The sequence below is a fragment of the Cloeon dipterum genome, chromosome 4, assembly GCF_949628265.1.
Source record: "Cloeon dipterum chromosome 4, ieCloDipt1.1, whole genome shotgun sequence".
Taxonomy (NCBI): Eukaryota; Metazoa; Arthropoda; class Insecta; order Ephemeroptera; family Baetidae; genus Cloeon; species Cloeon dipterum.
This window is the reverse complement of record NC_088789.1, coordinates 33,070,040-33,094,041: the sequence shown is the minus strand read 5'-3', so window position 1 is coordinate 33,094,041 and position 24,002 is coordinate 33,070,040. Positions and strand designations below refer to the sequence as shown.

General features: G+C 39.2%; 2 protein-coding genes, 1 long non-coding RNA gene and 1 other non-coding gene across 4 annotated transcripts; 1 reads left to right on the top strand and 3 right to left on the bottom strand.

Annotated features, from left to right (window-relative positions):
- Positions 1–1,027: 1,027 nt before the first annotated feature.
- Positions 1,028–6,339, bottom strand: LOC135941847 (serine/threonine-protein phosphatase 6 regulatory ankyrin repeat subunit B-like). Its single transcript, XM_065487595.1, has one exon. The coding sequence runs from the start codon at positions 6,106–6,108 to the stop codon at positions 1,177–1,179; it is 4,932 nt and encodes a 1,643-aa protein (XP_065343667.1). The 5' UTR covers positions 6,109–6,339; the 3' UTR covers positions 1,028–1,176.
- Positions 6,340–7,156: 817 nt separating this feature from the next.
- LOC135941853 (uncharacterized) lies at positions 7,157–7,740 on the bottom strand. The gene is made up of 3 exons (XR_010575019.1): positions 7,562–7,740; positions 7,292–7,506; positions 7,157–7,235 (listed from the first exon to the last, which is right to left on the bottom strand). It is a non-coding gene; the product is annotated as an uncharacterized LOC135941853 (long non-coding RNA).
- A 5,061-nt stretch (positions 7,741–12,801) lies between these two features.
- LOC135943846 (uncharacterized) lies at positions 12,802–16,930 on the bottom strand. Its single transcript, XM_065490512.1, has 5 exons — positions 16,716–16,930; positions 16,342–16,598; positions 16,066–16,283; positions 15,930–16,008; positions 12,802–15,873 (listed from the first exon to the last, which is right to left on the bottom strand). Exons 1-5 carry the CDS (start codon positions 16,928–16,930, stop codon positions 13,706–13,708), a joined length of 2,937 nt encoding a protein of 978 aa, XP_065346584.1. The 3' UTR covers positions 12,802–13,705.
- Positions 16,931–23,879: 6,949 nt separating this feature from the next.
- Positions 23,880–23,998, top strand: LOC135944826 (5S ribosomal RNA). The gene has a single exon (XR_010575371.1). It is a non-coding gene; the product is annotated as a 5S ribosomal RNA (ribosomal RNA).
- The last annotated feature ends 4 nt before the right edge of the window (positions 23,999–24,002 follow it).

Sequence of the window (24,002 nt, the reverse complement as noted above, 5' to 3'; positions counted from 1 at the left end):
GTTTTGTGATACAATAAATTTAAGAAACACGCACAATCAAGGAGTATAAAATTAAAATCATCTTGCAACTTGCAGATGAAATTGTAAATATATTAATCTCTAGTTTCTTTCCTACTCAAATTCGTCTTAACACTGTACGCAAGCAATTAATAAAGCAACTTTAGGACAACTAAGACATTCACTTATTTAAAGTCCTCATCTACTATACTGACAGTGGTATGCCCGCTGCTCCCTGTTACTTACAGTCCGCGCAGTACCGGGAACGATTTCTGACGTGTCCCTGCCGTCGCCGTGCCCTTTCAGCCGCTTGGCCGAGCCATTTTCAAAAGCTTCTCAATATTACTAATTATTATTTGTACTCCCTAAATATGCTACCATTAAAATCCTTCTTTCCTCAACTTTGATCCACTGGAACAATTATGAGACTTAAGAAAAAGTTCGCGAAAAAGTGGTGTCTGGTCAAGTATATGGCGCGAAAAAACCGTCACTTGAAAATGCGCGAAAAGAAGCAATAAGTTTAGGTCAATATATTGTGACGTATAATTTGCATTACTTGTCCCTTGGACCGTAAAAACAAACTGTTGACACTCGTACAGGAATCCAAAGAGAGCGCTTTTTGTTTCCCACATTCAGACGCCATCTTGCATCTGCGCAGTGGGCACTAATTTTATCGCACATCTGGCCTCCGCTGCTGATTGACCGAACTATCTCCTCGCTTTATTAATTACTTTATAATCCTTTAATTCTCTGGATCTCAAATGGAAAAGCAGATATTAAAGCAGATAAAATTCGAGTTTGAAATTAAGATAAAATGATAAACACCGAGGGCCGGGTTGCAATCTGTGTTGGTTCTTGCCAGATAGAAGTCAATATGGCGTCGAAACAATGGAGCATTCCAGCAAACATTCTAAACTGATCTAGGTTACGCTAAAATTAAAAATATATATTTTCTTTTAAGAAAAGGTTTTATTATAAAACAAGCAAGTACATTTTTGTTCCAATTATTCCAAAACATTTACATTTGTAAGTAATTCGAAACATAAATCATATATCTAAACGAACACTATAAGATAATAATATATTATATTGATTAAAAAGTAACTTTTAGCTACACAGACCCTTTTTTAAGTAGTTGTGAACCACATGAAGCTGGGCTAAACATTTAATATGCCACTGTCATGTTTCGTTTAATTTTGCACCATTGGCGAGCAAAATTTGCACTATTTCCGGGTTTGTATTGTACTCAGCAGCTAGCTGAAGGGCTGTATATCCATCTTGATCATGTAAATGAACGTCAGCGCCGTTTTCGAGCAGCATTTGGATTATTTCTGAAGCTGGGTTAAATCTAGCTGCAAAATGCAGTGCGCTCACTCTATCATTGTTTTGTGCGTTTACTTTGGCACCATTTTCAAGTAAAGTTTTCACAATATCTGCGTTTTCATTCCACCCAGCAGCTAGGTGAAGTGCTGTTAATCCAGCTTCAATTTCTAAAAGAACGTCAGCACCATTTTCGCACAGATTTTGGACGATTTCTCGAGTTGGGTTAAATCTAGCAGCCAAATGGAGCGCGGTAAATGTATTATTGTCTTGTGCGTTCACTTTGGCATCATTTTGAAGCAAAATTTTCAAAATATCTGGGTTTTTATTATACATCGCAGATAAGTGAAGGGCTGTATATCCATCTTTAATTTGTGAATGAACGTCGACGCCATTTTCGAGCAGCATTTGGACAATTTCTGAAGTTGGATTATATCTAACGGCTAAATGCAGTGAGGTCCACTTGTTATTATTTTGTGCGTTTACATTGGCACCTTTTTCCAGCAAAACTTTCACTATTTCGGGGTTTGTGTTCCACCTAGCAGCTAGGTGAAGTGCCGTTAATCCATCCGTACTTTGTGCAAGAACGTCGGCGCTGTTTTCGAGCAATTTTTGGATGATATTTGAAGCTGGGTTATATCTAGCGGCGTAATGCAGTGCGGTCCAATCATCAATGTCTTTTGCGTTTACTTTGGCACCTTTGTCGAGCAGAATTTGCAAAATTTCTGCATTTTTATTATACATTGCAGCTAGGTGAATGGCTGATTGTCCCGTGATTGTTTTTGAATTAACTTCGGCGCCTTTGTCGAGCAGATTTTCGACCACAGTTGCAACTTTGTTGCTTCTAATGGCGTAATGCAGAGCGGTTAATTTTTTATTGTCTTGCGCATTAACTTTAGCACCATTGTCAAGCAAAATTTTTATTATTTCTCGATTTTCATTCCCCTCAATAGCTAGGTGAAGAGCTGATAATCCGTCTTGATTTCGTGAATGAACGTCGGCGCCGTTTTCGAGCAACTTTCGGACTATTTCTTCATTGTGGTTATTTTCAGCGGCGTAATGCAGTGCTGTCCATTTACTATTTTGTTCTGCGTTTACTTCGGCACCATTTTGAAGCAAAATTTTAACTATTTCTGGGTTTTTACTACACCCAGCAGCAAGGTGAAGGGCTGTTAATCCTTCGGGACCTTTTGAATGAACGTCGGCGCCATTGTCGAGGAGCTTTTGGACCATTTCCGCAGCTTCGTTATATTCAGCGGCGAAATGCAATGCGGTCCATTTAGTATTGCTTTGTGAGTTGACGTTGGCGCCATTTTCAAGCAATATTGTCACTAATTCTGGGTTTTTGTTAAACCCTGCAGCAAGGTGAAGGGGTGTTAATCCTTCTTGGTCTTTTGAATGAACGTCGGTGCCGTTGTCGATAAGTTTTTGGACTAATTCTGTATCTGGGTTGAATTTAGCGGCGTAGTGCAGTGAGGTAAATTTATTATTGTCATTTTCGTTTACTTTAGCTCCATTTTGAAGCAAAATTGTTATAATTTCCGAGTTGTTGTTCCATCCAGCAGCTAGGTTAAGGGCTGTATTTCCTCTACAATCTTGTGAATTAACGTTGGCTCCGTTTTCAAGCAACTCTTGGATAACTACTGCAATTGGGTTAAATTTAGCGGCGTAATGCAGTGCGGTCCATTTATTGTTGTCAATTGCGTTTACTTTGGCACCATTTTGAAGCAATATCTTCACTATTTCAGGGTTCTTGTTATACCCAGCAGCAAGGTGAACGGCTGTTAATCCATCTAGACCATTTGAATGAACGTCGGCGCCGTTGTCGAGAAGCTCTTGGATAACCTCTGCAACTGGGTTGAATTTAGCGGCCAAATGCAGTGCTGTTGATTTTTTATTGTCTTCTGTGTTTACTTCGGCTTTATGTCCAAATAAAATTTTCACTATTTCAGGGTTTTCGTTCCAGCCAGCAGCTAGGTGAAGGGCGGATAAACCATTTTCATCTTGCGACTGAACGTTGGCGCCATTGTCGAGCAACTCTTGGACCATTTCTGCCACTGGGTTGAATTTAGAGGCGTAATGCAGTGCGGTCCATTTTGTATTGTCATTTTCGTTTACTTTGGCACCATTTTGGAGCAAAATTGTCACTATTGCTGGGTTTTTGTTCCATCCAGCAGCCAGGTGAAGGGCTGTATTTCCATCTTTATTTTGTGACTCAACGTTAGCTCCGTTTTCGAGCAACACTTGGATAACTTCTGCCATTGGGTTGAATTTAGCGGCGCAATGCAGTGCGGTATATTTATTATTGTCATTTGCGTTTACTACACCACCATTTTGAAGCAAATTTTTAACTATTTCTTGGTTTTCATTCCATCTAGCAGCTAGGTGAAGAGCTGATGACCCTTCTTGATCTTGGGAATGGACGTCGGCGCCGTTTTTGACCAGTTTCTGGACAACTTCTGCAATTGGGTTAAATTTAGCGGCGTAATGTAGTACGGTCCAGTGATCATTGCTTTGTGCGTTTACATTTGCACCCTTTTCAAGCAAGATTTTCACTACTTCTAGGTTTTTGTTAAACCCAGCAGCAAGGTGAAGGGCTGTTAATCCTTCTAGACAATTTGAGTGGACGTCGGCGCCATTGTCGAGAAGATTTTGGACAATTTCTGCAACTGGGTTGAATTTAGCGGCGTAATGCAGTGCGGTACTTTTATTATTGTCATTTTCGTTTACTTTGGCACCATTTTCAAGTAAAATTTTCACTATTTCAGGGTTTTCGTTCCAGCCAGAAGCTAGGTTAAGTGCTGTATTTCCTCTATGTTCTTGTGAATCAACATCGGCTCCGTTTTCAAGCAACTCTTGGATAACTTCTACAACTTGGTTAAAATTAGCGGCGCAATGCAGTGCGGTCCTTTTTTTATTGTCTTGTGCATCTAATTCGGCGCCATTGTCAAGCAAAATTTTGACTATTTCTGGGTTTTTGTTACACCCAGCAGCAAGGTGAAGGGCTGTGCATCCATCTGGACCTTTTGAATGTACGTCGGCGCCGTTGTCGAGGAGCTTTTGGACCATTTCTGCAGCTTCGTTATATTCAGCGGCGAAATGCAATGCGGTCCATTTAGTATCGTTTTGTGCGTTTACGTTGGCGCTATTTTCAAGCAAAATTTTGACTATTTCAGGGTTTTTGTTAAACCCAGCAGCAAGGTGAAGAGGTGTTAATCCTTCTAACACTTTAGAATGAACTTCTGCGCCGTTGTCGAGAAGCTTTTGGACCATTTCTGCAACTGGGTTATGTCTTGCGGCCAAGTGCAGTGCGGTCCACTCTGCATTGTTTTTTGCGTTTACTTTAGCACCATTTTCAAGCAATATTTTCACTATTTCAGAGTTTTTGTTATAGGCAGCAGCTAGGTGAAGGGCTGTATTTCCATCCTTATTTCGTGAATCAACGTCGGCTCCGTTTTCAAGCAACTCTTGGATAAATTCTGTAACTGGGTTAAAACTAGCGGCGCAATGCAGTGCGTTCCATTTGTTAAAGTCGTTTGCGTTTACTTTGGCACCATTTTGAAGTAAAGTTTTCAATATTTCTGGATTTTTGTTATACCCAGCAGCTAGGTGAAGGGCTGTTAGATCTTCCATATCTTTTGAATGAACGTCGGCACCATTTTCGAGCAGCCTTTGGATAATTTCTAGAACTGGGTTATATAAAGCGGCCAAATGCAGACTGGACAACTCGTATTCGCTTTCTGTGGTATCTTTAGCACCATTTTCAATCAAAATGTTAATTATATCTGGATTTTTGTTACAACAAGCAGCAACGTGAAGAGGTGTTATTCCATAATCATTTTTCAAATTGACATTGGCGCCCTTACCAAGAACTGCTCGAACTAAATTTAAATTGTTTGACTGGACAACATGGAGCAAAATTGATATTTCTCCTAGACTCCATTTTTTTACTTCAACATTGTACTTCGATAAAAGCAGTTGTGCCACTTCCCATTTTTTTGTTTCACAAGCCAGCAGAAGCGGTGTGTCTTGAATTATGGTTTCAGCGTTTTTGTCCACGTCAGCGTTTTGCAAGAGCCAAAGAGCCACTTCCTCGCTGCATTTTTCGTCAGCAATCGCCAGGTGGAGACAGCTTTCTTTGTACTTGGTTGTTTCATTCGCTAATTTGCTGTTTTTTTCGTGCACTATCTTGACCATTTCAAGGTGTTGCAAAGCGAAGTGCAAAGCGTTTTTTCCGTCTTTATCTTTTAATGAGAGATCGGGGTTGAGCAACTTGAACATTTGTGACAAATTCTCTCCGCAAATTTGGTTGATTAATTTCAAAGGCTCGGTTGATTTAGCACAATATGCAAAAGCCTCTGCGTAGGATGCGTGCTTCCCCTTCTCCGTAGAAAAGAAGAGGTCAACGAATTTCCTGCACTGCATCAATTCATCATTGAACAAGGGCACTTCTTCATCTAATGGATTTTTCAAATCATATAGGAATTTTCGTGCGGTGAGAAATTCTGCAAACGTTTGGTGAGTGAAATTTACTGTGTCATTGTAATATGTCACAACTCCAAAAGCGTACATCTTTTCCAAATCTTCTTTTCTTACGCTGCCTTGGTCGATCTTCATTCCTCTCACAAAACGGGAGGCCACCAATTGAATGAATTTCAAAGATTTGTCAATAACCTCCTCTCCGACATCTTTGCCACCATTTTCTCTTACCAAACAAATTTCTACTTTGTGCCGCACTATTTTGTCAAACATGTCAAACAAGTTTCCATCACCTTTGTACTCGGCCAACATGGAGAGATAGAGTGGGTTTCCCAGAATACCTTGATCTTTGAAGATTTTCCTCCGTTTTTCGATTTCTTGCTTATTCTTTCCTGCCACTTTCTTCAGAAACTCGATTTGCTTTTCTTCATCAAGGGGTTCAATCTCAACTAACGTCGTGTTTCTAATTCTATCTTGAATGTGGTGCACCTCGTGAGGCCTGGTCCCGATAAAGAGTGGGACACTTGCATTATTTAATGCGATCGAAATTTTGATGATTTTTTCTCTGAAACTTGGACACACCTCGTCAAAACCGTCGAGGACAACAATGACTTCTCTCTTCTCAATCCAGTTGGTGATGTCTGCTTGAGAATTGCAAGTTGTCTTTTCGAGGAATTCGATTTCATTCACTTTCACTGCAGGCATGTCAAATAAGTATCGATAATGTTTTTTTAGAGGAACCAGCAGTATTTTAATCCATCCATAATATTTGGTCAGTTGGTGCGCCATTTCTTTGAGTACAGTCGATTTTCCTGCTCCAGCAACAGAAGTAATTAACCAAACAATACTCGCATCAGCTGAATCTCTCGCTACAGAATTTGCTTCTAAGTCTCCGACGAGAATCGACTTTATCGAGGATTTAATATCGCATGAAATGGGTGGATTATCTAGACGAATCATTGTCTGATTGTGAGGAGGATTGTCAAGCAACATTTTGTTATTTTTAACCAATCTTTTGGCCTGTTTCGTTAATGTATCAAAATCGATCTTTTTCTCTTTAGAAGAATCCCTTAAATTTTTAAATCTAACCCTATGGTTACGAATGATGTTTGCCTTTTTAAACTTGAATTCGGGTTTCACAAATGTTCTTGGCCAATTGGGAAATTCGATGAGATACTGCAAAGTAGAATTGAGAAGAACTGCATCTTCTCTATCGGACTCACGAGTTAGCAGAGGCTCCAGAAGTTCTTGTAGGCTTTTCTCACCGACCTTTCCAAAACGTTCTATCAACTTCTCTACTGCATCTGTGAATGGAGATTTTAAATACGCGCACCTTAAAACACATTGTTTCTAAAGTTACCTTCATATTTTAAAATCAATACTAGCCATCCACTGTGGTTTGTAGCAGAGACTTGTAAATCTTTCATGAGCATTGAGATCTAAATTAAAAGATATTATCAAAGTCATCTTTTGCACCAGTTGGAGCAAAACTTACACTGTCCGTTTGAGGAGCTTTCACGTTAACAACGAACAGAATTTTCGGCTTTCCTATCAATTTATGGTTTTTAGGGCCGACCAAACTGTGTAGGATGTCTGCGATTGGACGAGCATCTTGGCCCACACGTACACAAACCTCTTTCTGTTCATTTTCACACACAGGTCCGAATATGCAAGTCATAATGCAGCCCACGTCTGGTTCCATTTCGGATACTGTAAAACCATTGTTTATCCAGATTTAAAATTCCTCCGTATATTTTATACTGACCCATCTTAAAATAACAATCCATGGATGCACTGCTAAGTGTCCAGTCTCTAATTTCGAAGTCAAGATTTTGAAGAACTTTTTTCATTTCTTGTACTTGTTTGCTTCGGACGACAGATAAAATGAAACCTCTACGACCCCTGATATCTTGATCTTCATCCGATTTCCAGGAGAAATTTGCAGAAATTGGTTCATTTCTGACTTTTCTCTTGTTCCTAGACGCATTAAAGTTTAAAATTGGTTTTATTGCATTTATTGACACTTCCACTCACTTTGAGATAATGAATTTTTTGTCCTGTTGAAACATTTTGAGCTCTGGTGTCTGCCCCAGAAGAGTGTTTTCCACAAAGTTCGTGGAATTGCGTGACTTTTGATGCATTCGACTCTGAACGATGGTGAAGAATTTCAACAAGGACTCATCATCAGTGTTGTCCAGACACAAGCAGATATCACTGACAAACCACGAACCTTTTTTATTGGTGTTTGCCATTGTCGCTGTAATTTTGATTAAAATAAATTAGTGGCTATGGTAAACAGCAATCGTTGCCGTTAAAAAATTACTTTCAACTGTCGAATAGAACACGACAAAGTTTTGCATTCCGTGGCGAGTAGTGATTCGGCATGAATTCCTGTTTGCATATTTTGTGTATGAATTCTTTAAATCAAACTTCGAATCATCCAATGACCCCCGACATGGCTGAAATATATAAAAGAATATTTTGATATATGACTATATACATTCATCTCGTAATTTTCCTTTTTATTTAGTTTTTAGATTGTGTGGTCGAAGCTTACCCCAAAATTCACGATTTTCAGACACTTTTTGAATCTCTTTAGCCTCTGTAATGAGTCAAAGACCTCGTCTGTTGTGAAATATTCGTTATCCTTAATTTCGTCATCAAAGTGGTCGGTCGCTATCGTTCCGTTTTCAGACCCATGAGAAAGAATGAAAAGCCAGAAAACGGAGGGCACTTCATCTGATTCAGATAATTCATCATAAAAGTTAACATTAATATGAATTTGAACGTGATCGATACCTTGTGTGTTGAAAAACTGCAAAAGCTTTTCTTCGTCGCCGAGAAGTTGGAGCAATGTCTTTTTGTCCGGTGACGGAAAGTTACGGATATTGCAATTTCGGTTTTTCCCGAAGAAAGTCTTGAGGTTTTCCACGTCACAGGCGTCTCCGTTTCGGAAATTTTCTTTAGGATTGTCTTTGAACTCGTAGTGAATGACCAGGACACAAACACTTGAAAGAGCGAAATTGTAGTTTCTAATTAGATCTGTATAACCAATAAAACTACTTGTCTGCGTTTTTTCTGGTGACACGTCCACCTATCTCATATTCAAAAAATCCTAGACTCGCTACTCCTTCATATCGTCTAATTGTATTGGCTGTAATGAATGGAGAGCCATTATTTCCTAACAATATTAAATACAAGTAATGCCGGAAATGGAAATCTTTGAATGAATTACGCATCAAAGAGAAATACCTCTCTCGTCATTCTCCGGAACATCATGCGACTTGATCGGATCTTCCATTACAATTTCATCGTCCTCTGGTAGCATAACGACAGGAGTTGCTTCTTTAGAAACAATATTTGAGGTAGAGTTAGACTCCTCCATGCTTTCTGAGGCCGTTGAGCTATGCTCATTATTCGGATGCTGATTGGATTCACTACTTTTGATTTGCTGAAACATTTTCGTAGAAAATCTGCGTTTTATCATTTCCCTGATAATATGTTTCGGTTCTAGACGTCATGATCAATCAGAACCTTCAATAAAATAGTAGTTGTAATAAAAGCTCTGAACTTACCTGAAGCGGCTCGTCTTTTTGTTGACTTCCTCTAGTGTTAGGAAAATCCAAACGTTTGTATTTCTTTGGAGTCTTGATGTTGCACGTTTGGACGTACTGTTGCAGCTCTTGGACGGAGGAAGCAGTGGCAAGAACGAGACATTCTTTGTACTCTGCCTCGGTCAGCAAGTGCTCGAAATCTTTTTCCGTCTTAGGTTTTTGGTCCAGGAAGGACCCATCGTCAGGGTCAACCTCCAATGACTCGTGCCACGCTGATTGGAAGACACCTCCCCAGAAGTCCTGTCCAAGAGTGTCCCAGGCAACTCCTGGATTCAAATGTCTTGCATTTGCTCTTGGTTTCAAATACTTTGATGGGACAATGAAGTTATTTTTTTTGCTCTCCGTGTCCAAACAGTAAGCGAAATAATTTATTTCTGCTTGCATCTTACTGGGATGACCACTGTATCGTTTTCACGAGCTGTTATAATTCCATTTCATTAAGATATCTGTAATCAAAAAGAGTGACACAACTGGAGAATTAATAAAAATTCATTAATACTATTGGGTTTAGTGACATATGTAACAAGACTAAAGAGTTAATGCTATAAAACATTTTTATCTAGCTCATTTTATCCCTTTCTCGGCACTGTACTAGAACGCGAATGCTGAAACCTGGTTTTACAAGCCAGAAAAAAATGGATGAGGTCAGAAAGTCAACATGTTATTTTATATTTATGTTTTTCAGCAGGACTGAACTAACTAATATGTCTCGTTTTAGCATTTTTCCATTAATCCACAACTGGGAGAAGAATACATTGCATTTTCATGCATAACGATCTTCATCATCGGCTTATTCAACATTTTATTTTTTACAATTTCCCTCTGGTTTTTATTTGGTTGCGCCGCACGATCAGTCTCTCTCCTGTTTATTTCGCAGAGAGGAGAGACCACCGCGGCGCCTCTCACACGACTCACACAGCCCTCGAGATAAAGCTAAACAAAAATAGCACAGCGTAGCAATGCTGACTCTTCGCACGCAGCATTCTTATTTAATTTTCGATGATTTCATATTAATTTCAGCGTGGGAAATTCACAAAATGTAGAAGACTTTGACCAAATTTTGGCAATATTAGTAGAGAATAAATTTAAATGCGATTTAGGCTTCTCAACGACACACTTTGAGCGCTCATTTTTCTAATTCCATTTTATGTAACAAAAAAAAACAAGGACAATATAATTCTTTCTTCAAACACGACGCAATAACAGTTAGACTTTCCTGTGTGGTGATGTCATGCGCCGATAAGATTTCCAAGGTCAGCACGCGCCGCTTTTTCTATTAGCCGAATATTTTTGGAAGTTTCATCTTTGCGCGAAATGTTGAAAATTCTGGTAAAGATTAGAGAATGTGAGACTTTTCGCCTTTTGAAAAAATACCACGGCTTCGGAAAATAATTTAATTGTTTCAATTGCAGGAATACTATTTAATATTAAATCCTTTTAGTTCTTTCTGGCTCTGCCTAATTTAAAATAATTCTGATCCTACAAGTATAGTTAATACGATTGCTGGAAAACTTACAAAAATTGCAGAGCGGGAGAAAGGTGTAGCCCATTCGTCTTTCCTTCTGGTTTTGCTCTCGCCCTCGACTGATGTGCGCCTGCCTCCTTTTCTCTCTTGTTCTCAGCAAAGAGTCTGAGACTTTTCGTCGCTGCCCGCGATTATCTATTAAAAGGCGGCGCGTGAGCGTGCGGTGCTGCGGTGGCCGAGCAGCTTCCCTCTCTCGGTGCCTCAAATAAATAAAAAAAAACTCAAGACGGATAAGCAATCGCAGCAGCACGCGATTCACGATCAGATAATTTCCGATTTCTTTTCATTCACTCGTCTTTTCCAATGGACAATTAAACAATCAAGGTCAAAAAACCTTGGTGTTATGGCGTGGCAACAAATTAAAATAAATTAACTTGAACTGCTGCTGCCCAATATTTGCTTTTAAATTTATTTATCATGACAGAGTTCTTCTCGTCACTCTTTAGCTGCTGGCTGCTCCTTTTTTATCTTGAAAACTGCCAAACTCTCCACTCTGATAACGCAAAAGCGGCCTTGACACTCAACTTCTCACCAATCAGCACCCAAAAAAACAGAAGATAGAATTTCCCGAAGCGAATATTTAAAAAAATCACTTTCAGGTGGGTGTAAGTAATAGTGCGTTGTGACGTCACCGAGCTCAATTCAATAATGCTTGCGTTCGTTTCGCGCCAGAACCGAGACGGCTCACGTGATTGGTCAATCAGTTCACCAGCTGATCGGATCGGAATAAATCATCATGCAAGTGTTTTTATGCAAACTTTTTCAGTTCTTCCCTCTGTTTGTGAGGACATTGTGAGTTTTTTTGGACAGATTTTCAGGATATTTTCGCTAGTGCAGTGCCGAAAAAGTGCAGCAAAGGACAGTGTGACTGTTGCGTCATCCGAAGGTCCAGAGTTTGCGGCGCTGGGGACACCACTTCAGAGCAGAAATTTCAGAAAAACCGGAGAGATTGAATGTCAATACTTTATTTATTAGGTTTTATATATGGCTCTCCTGGGTTAATTTGATCACATGACTGGCAGCCACGATTGATTTTGAACCAGCATCGCGTATTTTTAAAATAGCAGCAAATAAAACAAAATTTTATCGAGCGCTTGAATTTTTTACCAATCAGAAATTATTTACCAAATCAGTGCATTCCTTAACTCACTTTTAATTTTTTCCAGCTGTTCCTGCGCAGATTAAAAGATCCTCTTGTCAATTTTGCAGCAAATACGGACAAAAATTAATCCAACTTTCTCCAGGCAGAAACTTCCATTACAGATTACGATAAACCAATAAAAGTGATTCGACAAAGGCATATTTTATTATTTTCCACGTGACCAACATAAAAAATTTTCTTCTGCGTCGATTTTTCTTCCGAAAGCTTTGCATGAAGGTTCAGTGCAGGTGTTGCAGAAGGTCATGCGCCCGCAGGGTAGGTTCACCTTTGAAAACGAATTTCTCATGCACCTTTATGAGACATCCAGAAAATTGGTTTCTTTTCTTGTTTCCCACAAATCCAGCGATCGTGAGCAGCAAAAGCAACAAGTATAGCACTAATAGCCAGCTCGATCATGAACACGAAACATATGAATTTAATTATTCTTCGCGTATAAGTTAGTTATCCGAAACGTGGGAAAAACCTTTGGAGAGAACAAGAATTGCTACTTCAAAGATTTTTACTAACACTGAAAAACAGAGGATTTGCTGGATCTTCTCAGCGACGAGGAAAAGCTTTTGTGATTTTCTAGTTAAGGGCGAAAATTAAAAAATTATGAAATCTAACACTAATACATGTTCAATGGTTACGCAAAATAATAAAAATCAAATAAATCTTTTATGAAACTGTTATATTTTAAACATTCCAATACCAGTATATTTTTATTCCATTCGTCCCAAATATTTGCATGTGTCATTAATTTAATACATCGACACTAAAAATTAAACAAAAGATAACTCATTTATTACTAAAAAGTATTTTATAGTTCTTCCAAAAGGTCACAGTTAATGTTTATTTCTTATTTCTATACACTCATAATAATTGGTTGTATGATACATAAATGGATTTCATTTTTACACTTGAAAAGCTACTGTATTATTTATTATACATATGTATAGTTAATTACATTCGTAAAAATTTTAGTCTCATGTGATTCTGATGTGGATAGCAGAACAACAAAGAGTCTCGACTCTGCTAGTGTGCGGCGTAATATCGATATTCTTCCATTCAATTTGACTGGTTTATTTACTATAAGCAGATTTTTACAAGCAAAATAAGCAACAACCTATTAGATCACTAAAGACAAAAGGTCAGAGTCATTTTTTTCTAATCTTTTAAGAACTTCACTCTTTTTCATTCTTAACCGTATTTTATTTACTATGGCACCATGGTCGAGCAGTATTTTGTAACGCGCGTGTCCATGGGAGAGAGTTCCCGCAATTTGAACCACATTTTTCTGAATATTAAGGTTATAACTGCGAGAAATAAAGCAGTCTACCCATTAAAAGTTTTTTCATTTATCATGGCGCCTTTCTCAAGCGGCTAAATAGCCTCTTTTGGAGATGGGTAAATTCTACTGGCGTAAAATGCACTGTGGTCCATATATTATTGTCTTGTGCATTCACTTTGCATGCAAAATTTTCGTTACTTAAAAGTTTGTATTATATACCAAAAAGCTAGATGAAGTTTATGAAATTTTAACAAGTGAAGGAACGTTTGGATTATTTCTGAAGCTGGGATAAATCTAGCGGCCAAATGCAGTGCGGTTTATTTCACTATGTTGTTAGTTTACTTTGGCACACCATTTTCAAGCAAAATTTTAACAATTTCAGGGTTTGTATTCGACCTAGCTGCTAGGTGATGGGCTGTATGACCATCTTTGTTTCGTGAATGAATGTCGGCACCGTTTTCGAGCAGCATTTGGACGATTTCTGAAACTGGGTTGTATCTTGCGGCGCAATGCAGTGCGGTCCATTTATCATTGTTTTCTGCGTTTACTTCGGCACCATTTTTAAGCAAAATTTTTACAATTTCAGGGTTTGTATTAGCCCTAGCAGCAAGATGAAGGGCTGTGTCTCCATTTTGATCCTTAAGACTGATGCTCGAGCCTCTATCAATAAGTTCTTTTACCAAGCCTAACTTGTTTGATAGGATGGCATAGTACAAAATTGATTTTCCATCTGGACAAAATTTGTTTAGTTCAACATTAGTGAACACAAGACTTTGTACCACTTCCCATTTTTTTCTTGCACCTGCAAGGAGAAGTGGTGTGTTTTTAGTTTTGGTTTCAGCGTTTTTGTCCACTTGGGTGTTTTGCATGAGCCAAATAGCCACTTCCTCGCTACATTTCTCGTCATCAATCGCCAGGTGGAGACAGCTCTCTCCATTGTTGGTTGTTTCGGTCGCTAGATTGCTGTTCCTTTCGTGAACCATCTTGACCATTTCCAGGTGCCGCAGTGCGAAGTGCAAAGCGTTTTTGCCGTCTTCATCTTTTAATGAGAGATCGAGGTTGAGCATCAGGAACATTTGTATCAAATTCTCTCGACAAATTATCTTGACTAATTCCAAAGGGTCGTTCAATTCCGCAAAATCCTTAAAAGCCTCTGCGTAGGATGCGTCTATTCCAATCTTCGTAGAAAAGAAGAGGTCTACGAACTTTCTGCACTGCATCAAATCATCGTTGAACAAGGGCACCTTTTCATTGCCTGGATTTTTTAAATCGTATACGAACTTTTGTGCGGTAAGAAATTCCGCAAACATTTGGTGAGGGAAAACTAAGCTGTTCTTGGAATATGTAACAACTCCAACGGCGTTCATCTTTTCCAATTCTTCCTGTGTAACACTGTCGTCGTCGATCTTATTCACTCCTGTTACAAAACGAGAGGCCACAAATTGATTGAGCTTCAATAATTTGTCAATCGTCTCCTCTCCGACATCTTTTCCTCCATTTTCTCTCTTCAAACCAATTTCCACTTTGCACCGCACTATATTTTCAAAGATTTTGTACAAGTTTCCATCACCGGTGTACTCGGCCAACAAGGTGAGATAGAGCGGATTTCCCAGAATACCTTGGTCTTTGAAGATTTTCCTCAATTCTTCGATTTCATTTGGATTTTTTCGCGCCACGATTCGCAGAAACTCGATTTGCTTTTCTTCATCAAGGGGTTCGATCTCAACTATCGTCGAGTTTTTTATCCTCTCTTGAATGTGGTGCACTTCGTGAGGCCTCGTCCCGATAAAGAGTGGGACTCTTGCATTAATTAATGCAATCAGAATTTTGATGATTTTTTCTCTGAATTCAGAACACACCTCGTCAAAACCGTCGAGGAAAACAATTAGTTCTCTCTTCTCAATCCAGTGTTTGATATCTGCTTGAGAATTGCAAGTTGTCTTTTCCAGGAATCCAATTTCATCCACGCTCATCACAGGAATTTCTTGCAAGTACTGATAGTACTTTTTGAGTGGAATTTGCAGTATTTTTAACTCTCCATCAAGTTTGGAGAGTTGTTGCGCCATTTCCCCAAGAATGGTTGATTTGCCCGACCCAGCAATGGAATTAAATATCCAAACATCGCTCGCTTCAGAAACAGCATTTAAATCTCTGACGGGGTTTGACATCAATGAAGAACCAGTATCGCTTGAAATTTGGGAATTTTCGAGGAAATGTTTGACCTTTTTTAATAATGTTTCAAAATCAATCTTTTCCTCAATATGTGGTTCCGTTGAATTTTCAAAACAAACCATTTGGTTGCGGTATAATTTTGTCTTTTTAACCTTGAAATCGGGTTTGACAAATGCTCTCGACCAAATAGGAAATTGGATGAGATACTGCAATGTAGAATTGAGAAGAACCGCATCCTCTCTTTTGGACTCACGAGTTAGCAGAGGCTCCAGAAGTTCTTGCAGGCTTTTCTCACTGATGTTTCCGAAGAGTTCAATCAACTGCTCTAATGCATCTAAGTTACAGATTTTTTAATTAATCCTCAAAGACATGTAAGCATTTTAAAATTACCTTCATATCTTAGGATCAATACTAGCCAGCCACTGTGGTTTGTTGCAGACACTTGTAAATCTTTCATGTGCACAAAGATCTAAATTAAAATATATGTATCATAATACTCTATTCTATCAGTACAAGTAGAGCTTACATTGTCCGTTTGTGGTGCTTCCATGTTAACAACGAACAGAATTTTCGGTTTTCCTATCAATTTATCGTTATTTGGGCCGACCAAACTGTGTAGGATGTCCGTGATTGGAATCTCTTTGTCCTTTTGCACGCGCACGCAAACCTCATTCTGTTCGTTTTCACACACAGGTCCAAATATGCAGGTCATGATGCAGCCCACGTCTGGTTCCATTTCGGTAACTGTAAAACCAGTATTAAACCATTTGTAATTCCTTCATTGTTCAATTTTGATGCTCACCCATCTTAAAATAAAACTCCATCGATGATCCACTCAGTATCCAGTCTCTAATTTCGAAGTCTAGGTTCTGAAGAACTCTTTTCATTTCTAGCACTTGTTTGCTTTGGACCACGGATAGAAGGAAACCTCTGCGGCCCCTGATATCTTGTCCTTCATCTGATTTCCAGGAGAAATATGGAGAAATTGGTTCATTTCTGACTTTGCTCGTGTCCCTCTTCGCATCATAGTTTGAAACAGGTTTTGCTGTCGTTTTTGTTCTGTGAAAATAATTTGTTTGAAACTGTTATAATGTTTTTGGTTTATTTTTATAGATTCTTGTAATTTATGGCGAAGTCAGGCTGGATTGTTTATATCAAAATCCTTATAAAACTCACTTTGAGATAAAGAATTTTTTGTCCTGTTGAAACATTTTGAGCTCTGGTGTCTGTCCTAGAGGCGTGTTGGCAAAGGTCCTGTAATCGCGTGACTTTACATGCATTCGACTCTGAACGATGGTGAAGAATTTCAACAAGGACTCATCATCAGTGTTGTTCAGACACAAGCAGATATTACTGACAAACCATGAACCTGTTTTATTAGTGTTTGCCATTGTCGCTGTAATTTTGATTAAAATAAATTAGTGGCTATGGTAAACAGCAATCGTTGCCGTTAAAAAATTACTTTCAACTGTCGAATAGAACACGACAAAGTTTTGCATTCCGTGGCGAGTAATGATTCGGCATGAATTCCTGTTTGCATATTTTGTGTATGAATTCTTTAAATCAAACTTCGAATCATCCAATGACCCCCGACATGGCTGAAATGTATAAAAGAATATTTTGATACATGACTATATACATTCATCTCGTAATTTTCCTTTTTATCTAGTTTTTAAATTGTGTGGTCGAAGCTTACCCCAAAATTCACGATTTTCAGACACTTTTTGAATCTCTTTAGCCTCTGTAATGAGTCAAAGACCTCGTCTGTTGTGAAATATTCGTTCTCCTCAATTTCGTCATCAAAGTGGTCGGTCGCTATCGTTCCGTTTTCAGACCCATGAGAAAGAATGAAAAGCCAGAAAACAGAGGGCACGTCATCTGATTCAGACAAGTCATCATAAAAGTTAACATAAATTTTGATTTGAACGAGATCGATACCTTGTGTGTTGAAAAACTGCAAAAGCTTTTCTTCATCGCCGAGAAGTTGGATCAATGTCTTTTTGTCCGGTGACTGTAAGTTACGGATATTGCAATTTCGGTTTTTCCCGAAAAAGGTTTTGAGGTTTTCCACATCACAGGCGTCTCCGTTTCGGAACGTTTCCAAAGGATTGTCTTTGAACTTGTAGTGAATGACCAGGACACAAACACTTAAAAGAGCGAAACTTAAGTGTCGAATTAGATCTAAAATCAGGAAAAGTACTTGTCTGCGTTTTTCCTGGTTACTATTCCATCAGTTTCAATTTCGAAAAATCCTAGATTCGCAACCCCTTCAGGTCGAATGTGTGTTTCGCCTGGAATAAATGAATATAGCCATTATTTCTTCACAACTCTTAAGTAATTATGGATGATATCTTTGTAGTGAAAACTCATCAATGAGAAATTACTTCTCTCATTATTCTCCGAGACATCATGTGATTTGATCGGTTCTTCTAGTTCTTTCTCTGTGACTGTCGGGGTTTTACCTGACGATATTTCGTCAGGTAAACCCCTGACAGTGACCTCTGGTGGCTTAAGCAAAGGAGTTTCTCTTGCAGAAACAGGTTCTGACTCCGAGCTTTGCGAGACCATTGAGTGATCTATGCTACTCTCTTGCTGATTGGATTCTCCACACCTGAATAATTGCTCGTTTTGCTGAAACATCGTCATAGAGAGTCTGTTTTTATTATTTGTCTGAGGTTTCGGGTTCTATAGACGTCAAGATCAATTCATCCTTTGACAATAGTGGTTTAAAGAAAATAAACTGTTGATGTACCTGCTGAAGCTCGTCATGTTGTTGACTTCCTGAAGCATCAGAATCGTCCAAACGTCGGTATTTATTTGGAACTTTGATGTTGCACGTTTGGACGTACTGTTGCAGTTCTTCGACGGAGGAAGCAGTGGCAAGAACGAGACATTCTTTGTACTCTGCCTCGGTGAGCAACTGCCCGAAATCTTTGTCGGGTTTTTGGTCCAGGAAGGACCCATCGTCAGGGTCCACCTCCAAAGACTCGTTCCATGCTGATTGGAACACACCTCCCCAGAATTGTTGTCCAAGAGTGTCCCAGGCAACTCCTGGATTCGAATGTTTGGCTTGTGGTCTTGGTTTCAAATACTTTGACGGTACAATGAAGTAATTTTTTTTGGTGTTCGTGTCCAAACAGTAAGCGAAATAATTCGTCTCTATTTGCATCTTACTGGGATGACTATAATCACGTTTTCACAAAGCTCTTTTGTTTCCATTTGATTTTAAAACTGAAATCAAAGAAAGTTCCGAAACGAGAATAAATAAAAATTCAAAATTATTTATTAATTTCAAAAACACTAGATTATTTTCAGGGGGTGGATTACGGCATCGTTTTTTAACTCGACCTTGAAAAACTGTACAATGCAAGCCTTTCGCCCAGCGTTGCCATTTTCTGTCAAAGTCAAGCTAAAAAAAACGGTGCCTTAATCCGCCCCCAGAATCAAAACATCGACTTAGAATTAGATCGGTGAGTTAATCGATTTTTTAAAGATTTATTTGTCAGTAAAAGGCGGATCACGGCAACGCAACCTTGAAAGAAAATGACAACGCTGGGTATAAGGATAGCACGGTACAGTGTTTCAAGCTCAAGCTAAAAAACAGAACCATAATCCGCCCCTAAGACTGGCGGGAAATCGTCACTCGCTAGGGGAAAAAGGTCCCTGAGTTTTAATTTAAATAATACTAAAGGCACGAGAGTTGCCATCCGTGTTAAGCGAATCGAGAAACGATCGAGTGTGTATCCACCCCTCGGGGGTCGTAACGGGTGATAAACAAAAATATGACTCTCTGAGAAGCCCGCCCGGCAATTTTCGCGTCGATCGGACGGCGCGAGGAGTCCCTTGAGCCTTATCAGTTCGCTCTTGGGGTGCCGACGGAGGATTTGATTTTATAAAAAAGAATGAGAGAGAACACCAATAGAAGTCTCATCCTTATCTATGGATTCGGACTGCTTTTCACTCAAATATTGAGAGCGTTTTCTTATCTACGTGCTCTATTTGCGTGGGATGAAGCAAACTTGTCTTTTTTATCTCTGGTTTTCACGTCGCGGGAACGAACAAAGTGTTAATTGTTAAAGAAATTCTATTCTTTTAACCAACAAAACTTTCAATCTATTTTTTGGTTAAACTAGAGATCTCAGGCGGCATATTTTTGGTCAGGTTGGCAGCCGCCAGCCACGCCAGTCATCGGTAAAGGGTAAAAAAGTGTATATTTTCTGGTTCTACGGGCCGTTAACATTACCAAACTTCACGTTTAAAATATTGTCTCGCCGCTGAGAGCTCTAGTTTTAACGTATTTTTATGGCATTGCATTATTTATTTATTTTCTAAATCATCGAAATAAAATATATGCGAACATGTGTTCAATTTTAGTTATAAATTAAAAAGGTGTTTTGAAATTCTTACTTTTAAAGAGAGCTGACGGCAAAATAGTCTCTCCTCGAGACTTGGAAATTAGGTAAATTTCACACCAGAATTATTACCTCAAATTATTTCTTCAAAAAATGGCTGACATTTTGCCATCTCAGATTCAGTGTACTTACATTGAAGCTGTACGCGTCCTCTCGAAGTGGTTGACAATCGGAATCAGTCCATAATTATTGTTCCCACAAAATGAGCCTCTTTATTTGCCGCACCTCTTTTTTAAACGCGCGCGATAACATCTATTTGGACTTTTGACACCAGCCGATAATCTTTCCTAGGCCAGCAATAATTTCTACAACTTTTCTTATCTCGGCTATGCAAAGTCGAAGATTTCCGACGCTGATAAATCTTGTGTAGAATTTCGCGGGTAAAATCAAATTACGAAGAGAGGTCGAAGAAAATTACCTTGAATTTCGACCTGTGATGTTTTTCAGTCATTGGGCATTGACAATTTAAAGGCGGTGTCATCTAAAAATTTGAGCGGCGAAAAATGCCGCCTCTAAACTTGTAAATAATCTCCTAAATTCGAAGGCCGCGGCCGAATCGAAGCCAAGGTCAAAGTCAAAGCTCTTCCCGGCCCGATAGAAATAATAATAATTCACGCCGATCCCTCCACTGCTTTAAATGTGCGTGTGTGCGTTTGTGAGAGAGAGAGAAAGAGAGAGTTTGCGGCAGCCGCGGGCTGGGATAGAATTTGGGATGGACTATTTTTATTCTGAGCTTCAAATCATTTAGAGACACGAGAATCATACAATTTTATGCCATTTATTGAGGCAAACTCTAATCTTCCAAAAGAGACGACCATTTAATGAAATAAAAACGTGTTTTTCACAGCCTGGACGAAAATAACCTACTTTGTGCAAAAAATAGCACAATTATCTCAAGAATAGTAAACGCTGATATTTTACGGATTAGTTGGTAGTAAAAATGAGCCTGCTTTTCCAAACTCACCGCTTCGGCAGGTTTGTCACAAATCACGCCGCGGTGATTCTATCGGATGATGCTCGGCGGCTCACTCAAAAGACCTGCTCTCGCGGCGTTTCGATGCTGGCGAGATCAGCAGCAAGGATGGACCACAGCTTTTTTGCTGGCAGGAGAGCCGTCGCGCTCCATCTGTCACCCGCCGCGTGATTCACACTCGAAAATTAGGCATCCGCGCGTTTTTAAAATGATAAATAATAACTAGGACTGAAGCATAGGACCTTTTTCTTCTTAAATTTTCAGTTTTCTCTTGGTGCTTTGAATGAAATTGAAATGTTGAGGATAAATTTAGACACTATGCCTTTTAATAAAAATTATAAAAAATTAAATTGCCGAAATAAATCATATTATTGGTTCCCCCTCCGATATGGTTTGTTCCATTCGTGATTTTTTTTTTAATTTCAGGCCGAGGAATTAACGCTATCAAATTCACAGCGAACTCTGTTTGATCAATAAATATATGTTTCGGCTTTAGTGAGTACCACGATTTTACTTGAATTTCCTGCATTACAGGAAAATTACTTCGTTTGGAACATTTAAAATTCACGTCAAATAAGTGGACGTAGGAATGAAATTAATTAGGACTTTTTACGTGTCACAAAATATTATCAGTTTTATTAAAATAACCACTAAAACTACACGAACCTTCTTTTTCTCGCTGTTTTTCAGCCTGTTTGTTAGTTAAATAATTAACTGCGGCTGGCTGCTCCTGCTCGAGACTCGCGGCGCGCAGTGAAATTTATTCTCTCCCGACCGACAGCCGAAAAAAACGGGTCTGTTTGTCGGGTGCGCGCAGTAGTTTTGATAAAGGCGCGCGTGTCGCCAGGCCCGGACTGGTAATCGGGCGCACCGGGCGAAACCCCGGTGGGCCGCGGCCCAAGTGGGCCGCCCGGACCGCCCAATATTTCCAAGACTGTCAAGCGGCCTGCGTTTATTGTGGCTGTCGCAGCCCATATTTTTTTAGTGGCTTTCCCGTGTTGGAACTGGGGCTGGAGGCAGCACACGCTCTTATTATTCAATTCCTTGTTTTAGCTAAAATAATTTCAAAATCATAGGAAAAATCTTGAAAATAAAAAATCGAAAAATAACTTTTCATTTTTGTTGCGCTTGTTGCATGCCCGCCGCTTCGGCCGTTCGGCCCGCTTCTCATTAAATTTATTTTATCATATTTCTGTTGGGGAGTGAGCAAACGGGAAAAACTATCATCTCCTTTTTTCCGTCTTTGCACACAGGAATAGAAATTAAACCGAGAGCTTGATCAGGTACTAGGACTCGGCGGCCCCCACTTCGAGAGTGAAAAATTCGCTATGCATGTTTAAAACTAGCGCGGAAATTATTGAATGCATTATTTGGGCTGCGTTTTAATTAGATTTTTGGATGAGAATAAGCCAACAAACGGCCGAAGGAGCTAACACTTCTTTTTTCCATTTTCGAAATTTTGACCAGCGGCTGGCGTGCCTGCGCGTGAGCTAAAACCAAAGCGGCTGGCCGAGATTTTGCCAGGCTGGCTGATGTGAGTGCTCTAGCATACATTTCTATTTTTATTTAGAAGTCGAACATATACAAAATTATCAAGAAAAAAATTAATGTCCAACTGATTTGTTTAAAAGGGAAGAAAGATAATATTAATCTGACAAAAATATTTATTGCTCTGAACCTCATACAAGAGTGAATTTTGAGCAACACACCTGCATTTTAGCAACGCAACCTGATTCAGCTGTCAAGTTTTCCCAGTTTTCCAATATAATTAGGTTAGAATAGGTTGATTATTGATGTATTGTCGTCACTCCTTCCATTTCAGATGACATATATTTATACTGCACTACTAAAATACGTATAATCCGTTTAATAAAAAAAATCGGTTGAAATTAAAGGCGGCTATATATTTTTACGTATTTCTACAGAAATATCCTGCTCAGTTAGTTTCGGCTACTGGTTGTAGTCCTAATTCATTTGCTTCCTGTCCCGACTAGGGGCTGAGCAGGACAATTTTTCTGTAGAAATACGGAAAAATAAACAGCTCGCTATCAGGGTTGCATTTGCTTTATTAATACCACCCGATTTTTTCCACCACTGGTTTTTAACGGTTTCTACCACTCAATTTTTAACAATTTCTTGCGAATGAAATGAATTTATTTCATATTCCCCAGTAAAAATCTAAGATTTTCGGTCGGAAATGGTCAAAATTTCCTCTACTGTACTAATTTTTTTCGTTTAAACTGCCATTTTTAGCTGCCTCATTTTCTCTCAAAAATTTTCAACTCGAGGTCATGAGCTAATAACTAGAAATTTATTGAAAACTGAGATGCAAGAAACTGGTAAAAAATGAAAAAAAAAACAGTTTTTAACACTGCCTTGCATTTTTTTTAAATGCGGGTCTTTCGCAACCCTGCTCTCTATCCACCGAGGAAGCTGCCTTTCATTTCAATCGAAAATTATAAAAGTTCGGGTGGGTGGGGGGCGGGGGGGTGGGCCGCGGTGGCTTGGTGGGCCGCGAAAATCAACAGTCCCCGGTAAAAAAATTGGTGCCAGTCCGGGCCTGCGTGTCGCTGTTAAACTCACTCGCGGCTCGCGGCGGCAGCCTAAATTTGTCGCCTCTGCATGGTAGCAAGAGAGCAAAAATTGTTTCAGCTTAAATTTCCATTATTTTTTACTAATAAATATTTCCCTACTCATCGAGAATAAATTTACAAGTTGACTTTGTAATTTTCCCACCGCGCTGACAGAGCTGGAAAGGAAATTAATTAAAAATGTCAGATTGGCGCGATAATTAAATAAGGCTTTTTCAATCGCTGCTGTGACGTCAATAGGAGCAATTAATAATTATTATCATTGCTCCCATTCCCGCGCTTCGCGACTCTCTCGCCACCTATCGGGGAATCAGGGAAAAATAATCTCATGAAAATATACTGCGTAACGTGACATTGTTGTGGTGTCTACGACCACATCACGTTGAAAACACCGGTTCTCGTTCGATCACCGAAGTTAAGCAACGTTGAGTGCAGTCAGTACTTGGATGGGTGACCGCCTGGGAACACTCCATGTTGTAGACCTACT